This window comes from Filicampus tigris, chromosome 22, assembly GCF_054856515.1.
Source record: "Filicampus tigris isolate MCC_2025a chromosome 22, RoL_Ftig_1.0, whole genome shotgun sequence".
Lineage (NCBI taxonomy): Eukaryota > Metazoa > Chordata > Actinopteri > Syngnathiformes > Syngnathidae > Filicampus > Filicampus tigris.
Window position 1 is genome coordinate 1707087 of NC_141238.1, and position 14960 is coordinate 1722046.

General features: G+C 43.6%; 1 protein-coding gene across 10 annotated transcripts; it reads left to right on the plus strand.

The window, feature by feature from the left end:
- Positions 1–1336: 1336 nt before the first annotated feature.
- hcfc2 (host cell factor C2) lies at positions 1337–12088 on the plus strand. 10 transcript variants are annotated; one of them, XM_086022499.1, is made up of 21 exons: positions 1337–1582; positions 2005–2153; positions 2231–2391; positions 2631–2833; positions 2923–3007; positions 3149–3252; positions 3327–3557; positions 3653–3835; positions 3971–4035; positions 4117–4210; positions 4833–4852; positions 4927–5061; positions 5161–5346; positions 5460–5757; positions 5828–5897; positions 5978–7496; positions 7612–8455; positions 8531–9889; positions 10147–10204; positions 10313–11706; positions 11796–12088. In XM_086022499.1, exons 1-16 carry the CDS (start codon positions 1423–1425, stop codon positions 5985–5987), a joined length of 2154 nt encoding a protein of 717 aa, XP_085878625.1. In that variant the 5' UTR covers positions 1337–1422; the 3' UTR covers positions 5988–7496; positions 7612–8455; positions 8531–9889; positions 10147–10204; positions 10313–11706; positions 11796–12088. The 10 variants fall into 10 exon arrangements, with proteins under 10 accessions (XP_085878625.1, XP_085878628.1, XP_085878629.1 ...); XM_086022502.1 differs by having other exon boundaries at positions 11799–12088; XM_086022503.1 differs by having other exon boundaries at positions 10313–11261; positions 11323–12088.
- The last annotated feature ends 2872 nt before the right edge of the window (positions 12089–14960 follow it).

A 14960-nucleotide genomic window follows, 5' to 3' on the forward strand; every position in this document is an offset into this window, starting at 1 on the left:
TAGTACATTTGCAGATCTGACTGGCAGAGTCATTATTATTCCTATCTACAAGCAGATTCCGTCTTGAGTTTTTAAACTGCAGAAACTGGGCAGGTCTAGTTGGATGTCATTGGATGTTATGATTGGAAGCAGATATGAAAAATGGAAAAACGACTGTTTATTTGGTTTTCTTTTTTAAATGCAAATACCAAAATTGAAATAAGGCTTGATTTTCTAGTTTGTTGTCCGGAACGAGTAAGGGAAAAGTCTAAAAACGGTTTGATTTTCGATTTTCAAATCTAAAACGAATCTAAATTGTCACCGACATTATTTCTCATACTGACCAGGAGATGGCGATGTGGACTGTAATTCTCCATCTCCATCTCAATTCCACAAACGCTACGAAACAATAATAATAATAATAATAATAATAATAGTAATAATAATAATGATAATAAACGACACGTTAATTTAAATTAACCACTGAAAATTGCTTTTGAATTGTGGTTTAGCAGATTTATCTTTGAAAAAATTAACTCATGAATCAGGTCTGGACAAATATGTGGGAGGTTAAAGACTATGGTGACACACTAGTAAGATTGCATTTGATTGTAGGCTTTTAATAAGCTACAAAGACATTGTGAAAAAGCTGCCATTGCAGGCTAAAGAAAATAACAGACTATTTAAAGACACTTGTCATTAAGGACACCAGACACTGAGGTCTCCAGCAAAGGTGTGCGGCATTTGCTAACCCATATGTCAAAGTTGTTTATGCACAATTTAAGCCACAAATTAGTATTCTGTGCGCCCATTATATCTATTTCATGGTCACAAGTTAGCATTTTGTGTCCATGGTATATTAATTTTGTGGCCACAAATTAAAAAAAAAAAATCTCATGTAATTTTTGGATCTCTCTTTATGCTGGACCTATTGCCTGCACCTGTTTTTCTTTTGTTTTAAAAGAAGCACACGATTGAAGAATCCTGCTGTGAGAAAGTGATTCTTATTTTATTTATTTTATTATCATCATCTTTATTTCTTTTACATCTTTAACAGCGATACCAAGATTTTTTTTACACGTGTAGTTCGAGTTTGTGGAAGTTAGGATAGAAATGGCATTGTCTCCATCTCCTGGGCAATGCTGTTGGTGACAACTTCCGGGAATCCGAAACAAATAATGAGCCGTACTGTATTTCGATGGTCCGTGTAGGTCCGTGTAGGTCCGTGTACCTTCCGTTCATTCTATTTCCGATTTAGGTACGCAAATCTGAAAACAGAAAACGGGGTGTTTATCGTTTTTCAATAATTGGAGCTGGTTTAAAAAATAAAATACGAGCCATTTTGATTTCGTTTTAATTTGAAGCTCTGCAGACACACTTCCGGTTGGATCCTTCGCTTTGAAACATCAACAGCGCCAAAGTTCAGCCTCTCCAAAGGGGAAAATGACAAGCGAAGAACCACAATGGCGAAAAGTCCATTCGTTCACAGGCGTAATACCTCGATCCAGGCATGGACACAGGGCGGTAGCCATCCGGGAGCTGATTGTAGTGTTTGGAGGTGGAAATGAAGGCATAGCAGAGGATCTCCATGTTTACAACACTGGTATGCTAACATTAGCGTAGCGGCTAATGTTTTTAGCTTTAGCCTTAGTGAAAAATGCCCAAACGTCAAACTGTTGGCTTTAGATTGTCTGGTTTAAGGCCCGTCCGCGTTATTAAAACTTAATATTTACTTTAATTCGTGAATATTTAAGCGGAACTGGTAAGCTAGCTGCAGTATTATGTTCAGATCCGGACGGTAAGTAAACTGCAGACAGTGGTGAAAAGTAACAATTCTTTTTACTATAGTTTAAAGTAGATGTTTCATCTGTATTTACTTTTTTGAGTATTTTTTATTTTTTACTATATGTCATGCGAAATTTGGCGTAGATATTATTCTCATTATCAAATGTACCACAATTGATGAGTACGTAAATGGTATTTGAGATTGCATCCAGTGTTATTCAATAGCAACATTTCTTGTAGTCTCAAGGCAGTGGTTTCTGCCTGCGGTGAGAGGAGACATCCCCCCTGGCTGCGCTGCCCACGGCTTAGTCTGTGAGGACACTCGCATACTAGTCTTTGGTGGCATGGTGGAGTATGGCAAATACTCCAATAATCTCTATGAACTTCAGGTAATGCTTTCCTATTTAATAGTAGTAGTAGTAGTATTTAGTTATACCTATGCCAGCGTATATATTTGTCGGTCCAGGCTAGTCGGTGGCTTTGGAAGAAGCTGAAGCCCAGAGCGCCCAGGAATGGCCTGCCTCCGTGCCCGCGCATCGGGCACAGTTTCACCCTCGCGGGTAGCAAGTGCTACGTGTTTGGGGGGCTGGCCAATGTCAGCGAGGACCCCAACGGCAACATCCCACGGTATTTTGGAGGACGCAACCAAGTTTGTTTTTTTACCTCTTCACGTTCAGAAAAAAGAAAGGAAAAGGCGTCATCTGAAACAACAACAACAGTCAAAACAAACACAAGAGCAGCATTTGGGAGAAAAGTTGAAATTGAATTACAGAACCAGATTAAAATGTGATCAAAAAATCAACTTGACAAATAAACCCAGTGCTTTGATAAAGACATCCAAAGTGAGCTGCGCTTTTCTTTGGCAGATACTTGGACGACCTCTATGAGTTGGAGCTGCAGTCCGTATCGGGGGCAAGGGGCTGGAGCATCCCCGAGACAAAAGGCGGCGGTCCTTCAGCACGGGAGTCGCATACGTCTGTCGCTTACACCGGTCTTGGCTCTCCGAAGCTCTTTATCTTCGGAGGGATGCAAGGCTGCAGATTGGATGACCTCTGGCAGCTTGACCTCAGTAGGACTTTGGACAAATAACCTGCTGACACGTATACAGTATACAGGTGTCACATGGGACCCAAAGCTCAATCCGTCTCTCTTCCTCAGACACAATGGTGTGGTCGATGCTTGAAACCAGGGGTTGCGTGCCACTTCCGAGGAGCCTTCACTCTGCAAGTGTGATTGGAAACAAGTAAGAGATTTTGCTTCAGTGCTGATGAATCGCCAATGTAATGAGGATCTTCTCTTGAGTCGAAAGTCTCCGTAGTGGAGCACTTTTTAGTTGAAAGGTGCGATCCAAATAGATGAATTGACATGTTGCTTTTGCCTGCAGGATGTTTGTTTTTGGCGGCTGGATTCCTGTTCCCGAATCGGAGAAGCGCAATGCTGCAGGGATGAAATGGATTTGCACCAACTCTTTAAGTGTGCTTAACTTCGGTCAGTACTTCTGCGCACATTTCAGCGAGAAGCTGCCCCCGGTGCAGACGATGATATGAAAGCTTGTCTCCCAGACACAATGAGCTGGCAGACCCTGGGCCCAGCCCCAGAGTACCACGACATCGGCTCCCGGCTGCCGAGCCGCAACACCCAGAGTGACGATCACACCACCGGCAGACCCAAAGCCAGGGCCGGCCACTGTGCCGCAGCCGTGGGATCCCGGCTCTACATTTGGAGCGGCCGAGATGGTTACCATAAGAACTTCTACCAAGTTTGCTGCAAGGACCTCTGGTTCCTGGAGACAGGTGAGAAGCAGACCGTTTCAAGTCTTACATTTGATTGGATGGAATGTGGGATATCTCTTTTTTTAATTCGATTGTTCTCCTCCCTCTGATTTTAGATCGACCGGCCCCGGCAGACGCAGTGATGCTCATCAAATCCACCGTCAGCATGCTTCATGTGGCGTGGCGCCCTCTGTCTGGAGCGGACTGCTACATCCTCCAGATTCAGCCCCTGTGCCCCGCGGGGAGCCATCAACAAGCAGCGAAGGTTGCCTCCACTTTGACAGATGCAAAAGATAAAGGTGCACAGAAACAAAAGTTGAACTTCCTAATCGCCCGCAGCACGTCAATAAAAACATATTCCACCCGAAAGCCATTGTTCCCTAACCCCTTTGTGAGTAGAGCTAAATATTACTCCTTTGTGGAATTTACCTTAGATTCCCAGTCCTTGCACAGTGCAAGTGAGCGCGAGACTGAAGAACATGGGAACACATCATCACAGGTATGTGATGCTCCTCCAGCACAAAAACAACTTCAGCTATTTGTTTTTGATTGCAGCGCATGTGATGTATTGGGATTGTAGGATGGCTCCAAGCAGCACGAGAATCAGACAAAATCCTCCAGTGGCTCCCAAGAAGGGGGACGGGATTCGTCCGGATCTGCTCACCATCAACTGGGTAAATTTGATGTTCATGCTCCTAAAAAGGAATACAGTGGTCCCTCGTTATTCGCGGGGGTTACGTTTCCTAAAATTAACCCGCGATAGGTGAAATCCACAAAGTAGGAAATGTCTTTTTTTACAATTATTATACTGTTTGTTTTAAGGCTGTAAACCTCACCATTAACATTTTCTCACATTTCTCTCTTGTTTAAACACGCTCCAAATTCTAACCTTAGTAAGAAAATAAGTATACATGATTATTATTCATATTATTATAGTAATTATTCAAATTGTTCATATTATTTTATAATGAAACAAAGGTAAAAAAAAACTTTAACCCTCATGTTAGTTAAAGTCCCAAACATTTAAGAAACAAAATGTAAACATTTTCATCCAAATAATGACTTGAAAAAAATGAGCTTTAGTAAGCTGAACGCATTTTGTGCGAGACATGACACGGAAGAGATGTATTGAAATTGGTCTGCACTTACCTTAGCCAATCAGAATGCAGAAAATAATACAATAAAAAAAATCCGCAATGTATCGAGTCCGTCAAAGGTGAAGCGCGATATTGTGAGGGACCACTGTACACTAAAAGCGAGATGGATTCACAATTTTCTCTTTGCCACGAAATATAGCTGAGAAGACAACAGATCAGGTAATCTATATTCCTGACTTGTCACTTTTCTTTTGTTTGTGTGAATCTAAATGACAAATCGTCATCTCTTGCAGAATACAGAGGGAGCAATGTGGTTTGACGTCGGTGTTTTCAGAAGCCTCTTTTCTGAGGTTCATCAATACTTTCTGCCAGTCGACCATAACCAGGCGACTACAACCCCCGGCAGCCGGCCTGCCATCACTAAAGAGGTCAAAATAAGCTCAGTCGTGAGCCACTTTTTTTGTCAGCACAAAAGGAAAAAAAAAAAAACAGGCTTCTGATGGATTGTCGATCTTTTCCACTTTCAGAGGAAGCGGCCGGGTCCTCACGACTACCAGGACAGAGAGGAGAAGGAGCTGGATCCGGGTCGGAGTTACCGCTTCAGAGTGGCAGGCATCAACTGCTTTGGCCAAGGAGACTTTAGCCCAGTCAGCGAGTTCAAAACGTGCCAACCTGGCTTCCCTGGAGCGCCATCAGCAGTCAAGATAACCAAGGTTATCTTAGCCATTTACCACCGTACCAGAGTGACAAAAGAAATGACACGAGGCGAGGAACAATGTATGTCCATTTGTCCTAATCTTGCCTTTTTCCTCATCTTTGAACACAGGCCAACGATTTAGTCCACATTACATGGGAAGCTCCTCCATCTCCGTCAGGCCGGATTCTGGAATATTCCATGTACATGGCGGTGAAGAAAAGCCGCTCGTCCAGCTCGGAGGGTCCAGGGCAGCTGGCATTCATCCGAATCTACCGCGGCGTCAAGATGTTCTGCACTGTCAGCTCCAGCAACCTGGTCAATGCGCACCTCGACTGCTCCGCCGCCAACCGGCCGGCGCTCGTCTTCCGCATCGCGGCCAAGAACGAGCAGGGCTATGGCCCGGCGACGCAGATCCGCTGGATTCAAGGTCCAGGGGATTGAAAACGGCCATCAAGCCTTTCCATCCGAGTCCAACACCTTGTTTGTGTTCTTTTCAGATGGTTTTAAAATGCGAGCCGGATCCAAGGTAGACGGCGGCGCCGCGGATGACTTCGACGCTGCCGACAGGTGAGCGAACAAAACACGCACAGGCTTTCTTGTGTTCCATTTTAGGTTTTGTTGATTAAATGTCCTTCTCTCTTTTACAGCTCCAGCTGAATCTGAGCGACTAATAAGACTGCACTCTGGCAATCAAGCCATACATACCAGTGCATTTTTTACTATTTAATATTGTAATATTTAATCATCTAGTTTTGATAATTTATGTATTTAAATATCCTGTTGATATATTTTTAAAAAGAAACTATTGCAATTCATAGCTTCACTTCAGTATTTTTTTGTAAAAGACTAATACACTTCAGTTTTTTTATTATTATTATTATTAATGACATGCATTATTTTGATGCTACATTTTTTGGGGTACATACAAGAGTACCGAGAGTTGTTTTTACAGCTTATTGAACTACAGATTTTTTTTTGTATACATAGATCAATTTATATAATGTACTGCATTTCAATTCATGTGTATGTGTTTACTTCTCTGTTTGGAGACTTGAACTCGGAGGTTGCTGTTGTTGTTGTCGAATCATCTTAGGCGCTTGATTTTCCTCAGAAGCGCTAGAGCATCAGTTGGGAAGCGCAAGTTGCTGTTGTGTACATTTTGTTTCAGCATTGTCGTTGTCTTTTTTTTTCCATTAAACCTATTTTGGTATTTATATTTTGTTTATGATCATTGTAGCATTTTTTTAAATAAGGGAACAGAGTTACTAATACAGAATAAAATTGTTGCAATAGCACAAGGAATAAATGTTTCAATTGGGTGAGTAGTTCCTTAATATTTCAGTATTCGATGAGAGAAATTAGTGAACAGATGTTCATAGAGCTGGTCAGGTAATTGTATTTTAGTGGAACATTTATGAGTTTAGGCCATTTCACGATCAATTTTAATATGTAGTTTTCACTCAAATGTGTCAGAAATATAGACATAAAATTACTTATTAACAAGCAACGATAAAACGCTACGGTCTGATACTTAATTTATTTTAACTGTGCAGAAATTTGTCTATGATTATCGATTTGGTGCTTGTCAATGACTATTTGAGAGTTAACGGCGAAAATGAACAGCTAGCTTAGCACCAGTAAGTGAGTGCTGCGTTCAAGAGCGTTCAAAAGCTTAACATCTTCGACTCCCAACTGGAAGAAAACGTAAATAGAATTGTGAAATGCCAAACTCTATGACTCTAGTCAACCACATTATTATTATTATTATTATTGTTGTTGTTGTTATTATTATTGGTTACGTTTTAATGTCTTGCACTTGCAACCTATTAAGTACAAAACTGAGAATTCCCATATGGAAGGAGGCATTAAAATGCAGCACTGTTTATGACATCAGCCCTCTGATCCTGTGTCATGTTATTTAACCTGGGCTTTGGTTTCTGGACACAAGCCATGCTAGGAGCTTTCCTTTCGCATAACGTTATATGCTAAGGGATTTACTATCAGTTGGGACAAGATGGACCCTTCCAACCTGCCAACAGTAGCTGGGACAGGGATGCCTGGGTTGGACGGTCCTGGGATGGAGCTTCAGCACATGCTGGCTGATTTTCAGCGCAAGTGTGAAACCTATAAATCAAATTACAATGTTCTCAAGATAGAACATTCCAGGTACTACTTCCATCTAACATGAGTGTTTAAACCAGGCTAGTTTTGCAGACTTAAGTTTCAGAACCAGTTGGTTTACACTACCGAAGGTATTGATTTTGTGTGTGTTTGTTTTTAGTTTGCAGGATGAGCTATCGCATATTCAGGGGGAAATGAAACGCCTCCATGGCCAGCAGGATAAGCTCCAGTCACAGTTGGCTGAGCGGTCAAGAGAGCTGCTGGACAAAAACAGGGAGATGGACGAGCTTCGAAAACGCAGCTCACCATGTGGCTGAAGGCTCTGCAGAGTGCCAATAAGTATTTTTCAAGAAATTTCACGGATTCTGTTTAATGCTACTTCAACCACAACGGTGTAGTTCCAACAGCGGCTTTAAACACTCGCATGCTTTTTTTTTTTGGTCAGAAACTGCCACTAAATACATTTTAATAAATAAGTATGTATGTATGCATGTATGTACGTATGCATGCTTTCATGGATGACTAGGTAAATCATAATGTATTAATTCACATTTGACTGTAAATCAGAGGATTTTAACTATTTTTTGTATTTATTTATTTATAAAAATGCCAACCACTCCGTACTGGCGTGTGGTTCACTTTCATATTTGCGGCATGAAATTGAGGCACGAATTTACACGCTAAACCAAAGCCGTCATCGTGACAGCTCGGTCACAGGGTGGCGCTAGTGCGCATAGCGCCGTTGAACAGGCAAAAGAAGAAGAGTGGCGGACGCGGACCGCGCCACCTATTTTCAGGTAAGTGAGCACGAGAGCAAATGTTTTGTCGTTTGTTGGACACGACAGCGTTTGACGTTTGAGCACAGCGCGTCACAATTCACTTCTTTGCACGATTTAGCAGCGCCGTTGAACGAGATGAAGAAAACGCTTGGCGAACTGGCGTCAGGCCCGCAGGTCAATTGGCGACAGGTGTGCACGACGGGAATCATCGCCTAGGGTCCGCAGGTGAGGCAAGATGGCGGCCGTGAACATACGAGCAAATGTTTGTCATTTCTTTCACTGGCATTTTGCTTGTTGCAGGATTTTTGTACACTTGAGGGACGCAACGGCGGTTGAGGTTTGAACTCGGCACGTCACAATTTGCATGATTTAGCAGCGCCATTGAACAGGCAAAAGAAAAAAATGGCTTGGACTGGTGCACATGACGGCAGGCCTGCAAGTCAATTGGCGACAGGCGTGCACGAGAGGAATCGCGCGTAGCATTTTGCAGCTAAGGTGAGCACACGAGCAAATGTTTGTCGTTTGTTGCCGTTTCTCACGATGACATTTTGCTTGTTGCGGGATTTTCACACTTTTCAAACTCAACAGCGTTTGAGTACAGCACGTCGCAATTCACTTTATTTTGTTTGATTTCGCACATTGTGGTCTTGAATTATTGTTACAATTCCACATGTTTTTGTTTTGTTTGTTTTAAAGCTGGCCAGCTTTTTTCTATTTTTTTTTTAATGACACCTAATGGCTTTGTACTTCTCAATTGAACTGTCAGTTTTTTTGTTTTGACTAATTTTGTGTGTTGAATATGGTGTATTTTATTTCAGGGGGTATACAACCGTTTTTTTCCCTGCTTTTACGAAGTTTACTGTCTGGGTCTAAAATGCTTTTTTGTGTTTTTTTCTTTTGGGGGAGGGGGGTCTATTTGTTAATCCCGCCCCTCACCCCCCATGTGTTTGTATTAATGTGGTGGGTTATTTACCAATGTTCAATGTACTTTCTTTGTGTGTTTGTTGTTTTGCAACACTTGTGAATGTGGTTTTGTCTAACGATGCCGATTGTCACGAATTGCATTGAAACCCCTTCCGCTCCAAATAGTCCAAAATCGCAACTATATTCTAATACTGCCGGTTTAAAATAATAAAATAAAAAAAGACAGACTCACTCCGCCAAACTTTTTGCAAGCATTTGTTTCTCTGGTTTCTGGTCTGAGGGGACATATTGAATATGGTGTATTTTTATTTCAGGGGGTATCCGACTGTTTTTTTCCTGGTCTCATGAAGTTTACTGTCAGGGTCTGAAATGCTTTTTTTTTTTTTTTTTTTTTTTGAAGGGCGGGGGTCACTGCCTAATCTGGGGTAGATGTGCAATGTACTTTCTTTGGGTGTTTTGCAACATTTGTGAGTGTGTTTTTGTCTAACAAAGCCGATTGTCACGAATTGCATTTAAACCCTTTCCTCTCCAAATACTCCAAAATCGCAATTATATTCTAATACTGCTGGTAATAAAATAAAAAAAGACCGACGCACTCCGCCAAACCTTTTGCAAACATTCTTTTCTCTGGTTTCCGGTCGGAGGGGACACTTCATCCTATTTGGACGACTAAGCAAGACCTCTTGCTACGCTGCCATTTTTGGACTGAAACTTGGATTATCTGTCCACGTGAAGGTAAATTATGCTAAAATGAAAATATGAATGCTCTTATGTATGTGTATAACTAACATGAGGCAGAGTGCCAATAAGTATTTTTCAAGAAATTTCACGGATTCTGTTTAATGCTACTTAAACCACAATGGTGTAGTTTTGACAGCGGCTTTAAACACTCGCATGCTTTTTTTTTGGTCAGAAACTGCCACTCTATTTGCTATCTGTAATTATTACAAAAATATGGAGTTCGAAACGTAATTTCTGTCTATTATTTGTAGAACTAAAAACGAATGCAGGATCCTTAAATGCAAAGCAAGCAGGAGGACCTCGGATCAGGTAAAAATAAATGTCCACTTTCAGCTCGTTTGGCATTTATGGATGCAACTGTGAAAACGTTGAGTCCATCTTGTCTACACTGATTTTTTTTTTTTTTTTTTTTCTTAGTTCAATTGGAAGGGCCAGACTGTACAAATGTGCAACGTTTGTTTTGTGAATTCCACAAGTGAGACGAAGTGACATGCTCACTGTCCACACTGAAAAGTTGCTCAAACTGAGTGGGAGGAAAGGTAAGTACGTTTTTATTTATTTTAAGGCCGGGCGAGGGAAGCCGACAAAGGCGACCCTCCAATCAAATCGGTGACACTCCGTGTGATGCTTTTGCTGTGCGGGTTCTGCAGCGAGCGAGCGAGCGGGACAAGATGGGAGGTGAACCGCCTCCCCGGGGGCGTCGCCGTTTCGGATTCTGTGTTGATTGACAGGGCCAGGTGGTGAGGATCATGAAATGGAGTCTCGTGAAGTTTTGTTGACATTGTTTAGCGCGGCGTTGTGTGCAATGTTGCCCCACTCAGCCTCCGTAGCGGCCTGCTCATCCAGGAAGCCGATTGGTCCCTCAATCTCTGGTCCCTTCTCCAGGTTTCTTCTGCAAAGCCCGCCCAAATGGAGTTTGGAGTGTTTTTTTTTGTCTTGCCTGTTTTGGTGTTTGCATTTCGTCAGCTGTTGAAACTCTTTTGTGAATGAAGGGCTATACAAATACAAATGACTTATTGCAGGTTGGCAAAGGGAAGGCTGGACAAGCTCACAACACGCATGGAGATTGAACAAGTGTTTTGGTTGAACATTGTACTCCACTTGTATGTTGATTTTTTTTTTTTTTTTTTTTCAAAATGTCTGTTTTGTGTGAAATTGTACTGTCCCCCGTGTTTGATGTTGCCAGGTGGAGTGGGATGGGCGAGAGCCACCAAAATCCCCCAGATGAGGCTCATGAACAGATGTCAAACACAAACCGTTGGTCTGTTTTTCAGGGTTGTGGAGGCACCAGACCAGACGAGCAGTAGCAAGAGGAACTGGACCTGCGCACATCCCTCGTCCGGCTGAGTCGCCGCCTACGACTGTTGTATGGTTCATGTTTCCTCCATTTTCATCTCTGGTTGATTGACTTGCCGGCTGTGTTTCAGGGCGGCCGTGGAGTGGGTTGGGCCAAGAGGCATCGAGAACGGCCGGACCAGGAAGAAGAAGAAGAAGAAGAAGAAGAAGTCCGCCTGTTGTGTTCAACTTGTGAAATAGTCTCATGTTGCTTGTAGTTGACATTTGTGTTAAATGTTGGCGCCCGCTCATCCGGGAACGGGTTCCTTCCGCCGTCTGCGTTCACTTCACGGGGTGCTGTTGAGGGGGGTGTGGCTAAGCTTTGTCCACGGTGGTGGCTTTTCCTCCCAAGGGCTCCACGAATGCACTTGACTTGTTGTTCCAGGGTGGACGAGGAGCCAGACCCGGGTCCCGAAGCACATGGCCACCGATCACCAGCATGGCCGCGAGTGAGCCCGCAGTCGACGTCAACCTTCGTGAGATCTTCGCCCGTCATGAGTCGTGTCACGTCGTCGTCCGTTCTTCCCTGCCTGAACAAAATATTCTATTTTTGATGTTGTTGCAGCAGCAGCGTGGAGGAGGAGCCGACGGCGCTTGGAGAGCAAAGGGTCAACGTAACAGGGAGAGTATATTTCTTTCTTTCTCCCACTTGGTGTGCATGTCTCCTCTGTCACTAATTCACTGGGTGTGCACTAACTGCTTCATGGGGATTTTGGACCGAGCCGTGCGTTCAGGCCACAATGCTGCAAAATATTGTTTTGACATGTTTGTATTTTATTTTGTCTGGAGCGACATGTAACGCTTCCTTTTGTATCTTCCAAATGTCTCTTTGTGCTTGAATTAAAATTGTAGTGGTTTTGAGTGGTCTGTTGATTTGAGAATAAAAGTGACAAATTAAGAGATGGTCGGGTTGTGAACGAGATCCGTTCCTACGTAGGTGACGTTGCCCGAATTTCCGCAGAAGGCAGAAAGAACCCTTTAAAACCATAAAAATTCCAAAATAGCCAATATTCGTCTGCATCTTGCCTTTCTCCGACCTTTTGATGACCAGCTTCGTTTCCCTCGTAATCATATTTGGCTGTACCAGAATAGTACAAATCCTGCATTTTTTTTTTTTTTTAACATCCACACAGTATGGCGCTGGAGACAAAATGGCGGACGGCTCATTTAGTAGGCTATCTAGGATTCGGCGGGCAATGTTACTAAACGTTGCGATATACGTCAGCTTATCGCCCAACTCGAGGCTTAACACGCGTTCTTAACATGGACATTTTATACAACTAAGTTTGTCACCTTAATTCATTCTGTGCATTCTGTTAAGCCTCAGTTAAGATTTTTAGAGAGTTTTTTTCAAAATTGTGCGCGTGTAATTGGAACAATACAACTCTGCTGTCAATGTCCTCCATCGTCTGAAACTGGGTGGGACGTAGAGATTTTGTTTCTGACTAGTACTGTACATTAGTACTGAAGTGCATTCAATTTGATTTGTTACCTGTGGAAACCCTTGAAAAATTATTTTGTTGAAAAAGTTATTCCTCATTATGCTGCGCACACTTATGTGCATTGCTGGACAATAATACTGATAGTTTTCCCAGTTAAGGGGTAGTGATGGCAAAAAAAAGAAATGAACACATCCCGCACAAACCAACCTCCAATTATTGCACTGTCAAAATATACTGTATATACACAGTACACACGTTGGAGAGAGACAGGCGGTTCGGTTCGGTTGCATGACACGTTCCGGTTACAGCGGGGCTCTGCTGTGTTTACCGCCTCCCGTCCGTTCATCATCGACAGGCGAACGTCTCGAGCTGCGCTCGCTACATTCGGCTCGTCAAGTCAAAAGTGTGACGGGGGTCGCATTGTCCCGTTTCCGCCGTGGTCGGGTGCTTAGTGACACTGATTGCAATTATGTTGGACGAGAGCTCAAATCCGCGTACCTGCTGCGCAAAGCAAGCAAACCTATATAGCATTTTTAAATGTAGTTATTTCTTGTTGTGTGTTCCTGAGCTTAAAAAAAATGTTTATTTGATTATGTACATGCAAACAGCTAACAGGAAAAGTTACATTGTTTTAAATAAGCGACAGTTAGTTACCACATGTTAATTGGATTGGATGGAATTTCAGCGTTAGGATTAGTAGCAGACATTGTGAATTTCATAGAGTTGGTTACACACATCGCAGGTTAGGGTTAGGGTCATTTATAGGTACAGGCAATGCACAGACATTCATTCATGACGCGGTATGGCGGGGCTCGTACCCTGGACCTCAGGTATACGAACCCCAGACGAAATCCTCTCTACTACCGAGGACCTGAGGACCACCGCCGCTCCTCGTCTATTCATCCTCAATTATTGAACGCGGGAGCAACTTGGAGCTCGACAAAGGTAAAAGTGTGCAGCGACCGGTCAACCGCCACAGCCAACGTGGTCGAGTGGTTGACGTTACAGTGCGGTAAAGCCTCGGACCCTGGTGCGAATCCCCGTACCTCCAGAACAGACGTAGACTTTGACCTTCATCCACATATGTACATGGGATGCACATTAAGTATTGGAAAATTGTCCAAGTGTTAAAGTTGTTACTTTTTTGGGTTACTTAGAATGATGTGGGCGTGACCTCAACCAGTGCCGCCCACTTGGGGCCCCGCCCACCTGGCGCCCCGCCCACCTGGCGCCCCGCCCACCTGGCGCCCCGCCCACCTGGCGCCAAAAAACCCCACTACCCTGCTATAGTCTTTCTCAAACATAATAATAATGATAATAGATCTAAAGACAATAATAATAACACTGGTAGGGTAGGGGGCCGGCCGACCCTACCAGCGCCTCCCTTATTGACAGTAATAATAACGATAACAATAGAAAGACACTAGTAGGGTCTTTCTAATTGACAATAATAATAACAATAGACACAAGCAGGGTAGGGGCCGGCCTTCGGCCGGCCCCCACCCTACTAGTGGGACCCTACCAGCGTCTCCCTTATTGACAGTAATAATAACAATAACAATAGAGAGACGCTGGTAGGGTGGGGGCCGGCCGAAGGCCGGCCCCCACCCTACTAGTGTCTTTCTTATTGACAACAGTAACAACAATAGACACAAGTAGGGTAGGGGCCGGCCAAAGGCCGGCCCCTACCCTACCAGCGTCTCCCTTATTGACAGTAATAATAACAATAACAATAGAGAGACATTAGTAGGGTGGGGGCCGGCCTTCGGCCGGCCCCCACCCTACTAGTGTCTTTCTTATTGACAATAACAACAACAATAGACACTAGTAGGGTAGGGGGCCGGCCTTCGGCCGGCCCCCTACCCTACCAACGTCTCCCTTATTGACAGTAATAATAACAATAACAATAACAATAGAGAGACACTAGTAGGGTGGGGGCCGGCCTTCGGCCGGCCCACACCCTACTAGGGTCTTTCTTATTGACAATAACAACAACAATAGACACTAGTAGGGTAGGGGCCGGCCTTTGGCCGGCCCCTACCCTACCAGCGTCTCCCTTATTGACAGTAATAATAACAATAACAATAGAGAGACACTAGTAGGGTGGGGGCCTACCAGCGTCTCCCTTATTGACAGTAATAATAACAATAACAATAGAGAGACATTAGTAGGGTGGGGGCCGGCCTTCGGCCGGCCCCCACCCTACTAGTGTCTTTCTTATTGACAATAACAACAACAATAGACACTAGTAGGGTAGGGGGCCGGCCTTCGGCCGGCCCCCTACCCTA

Bases quoted from the DNA above. Each gene is read 5' to 3' on its own strand.
- hcfc2 (XM_086022498.1), top strand. From the start codon at position 1,423: ATGACAAGCGAAGAACCACAATGGCGAAAAGTCCATTCGTTCACAGGC. The intron at 1,583-2,004 runs GTATGCTAACAT...CATTTCTTGTAG, and splicing joins TCTCCATGTTTACAACACTG to TCTCAAGGCAGTGGTTTCTG. The intron at 4,036-4,116 runs GTATGTGATGCT...TTGGGATTGTAG, and splicing joins ATGGGAACACATCATCACAG to GATGGCTCCAAGCAGCACGA.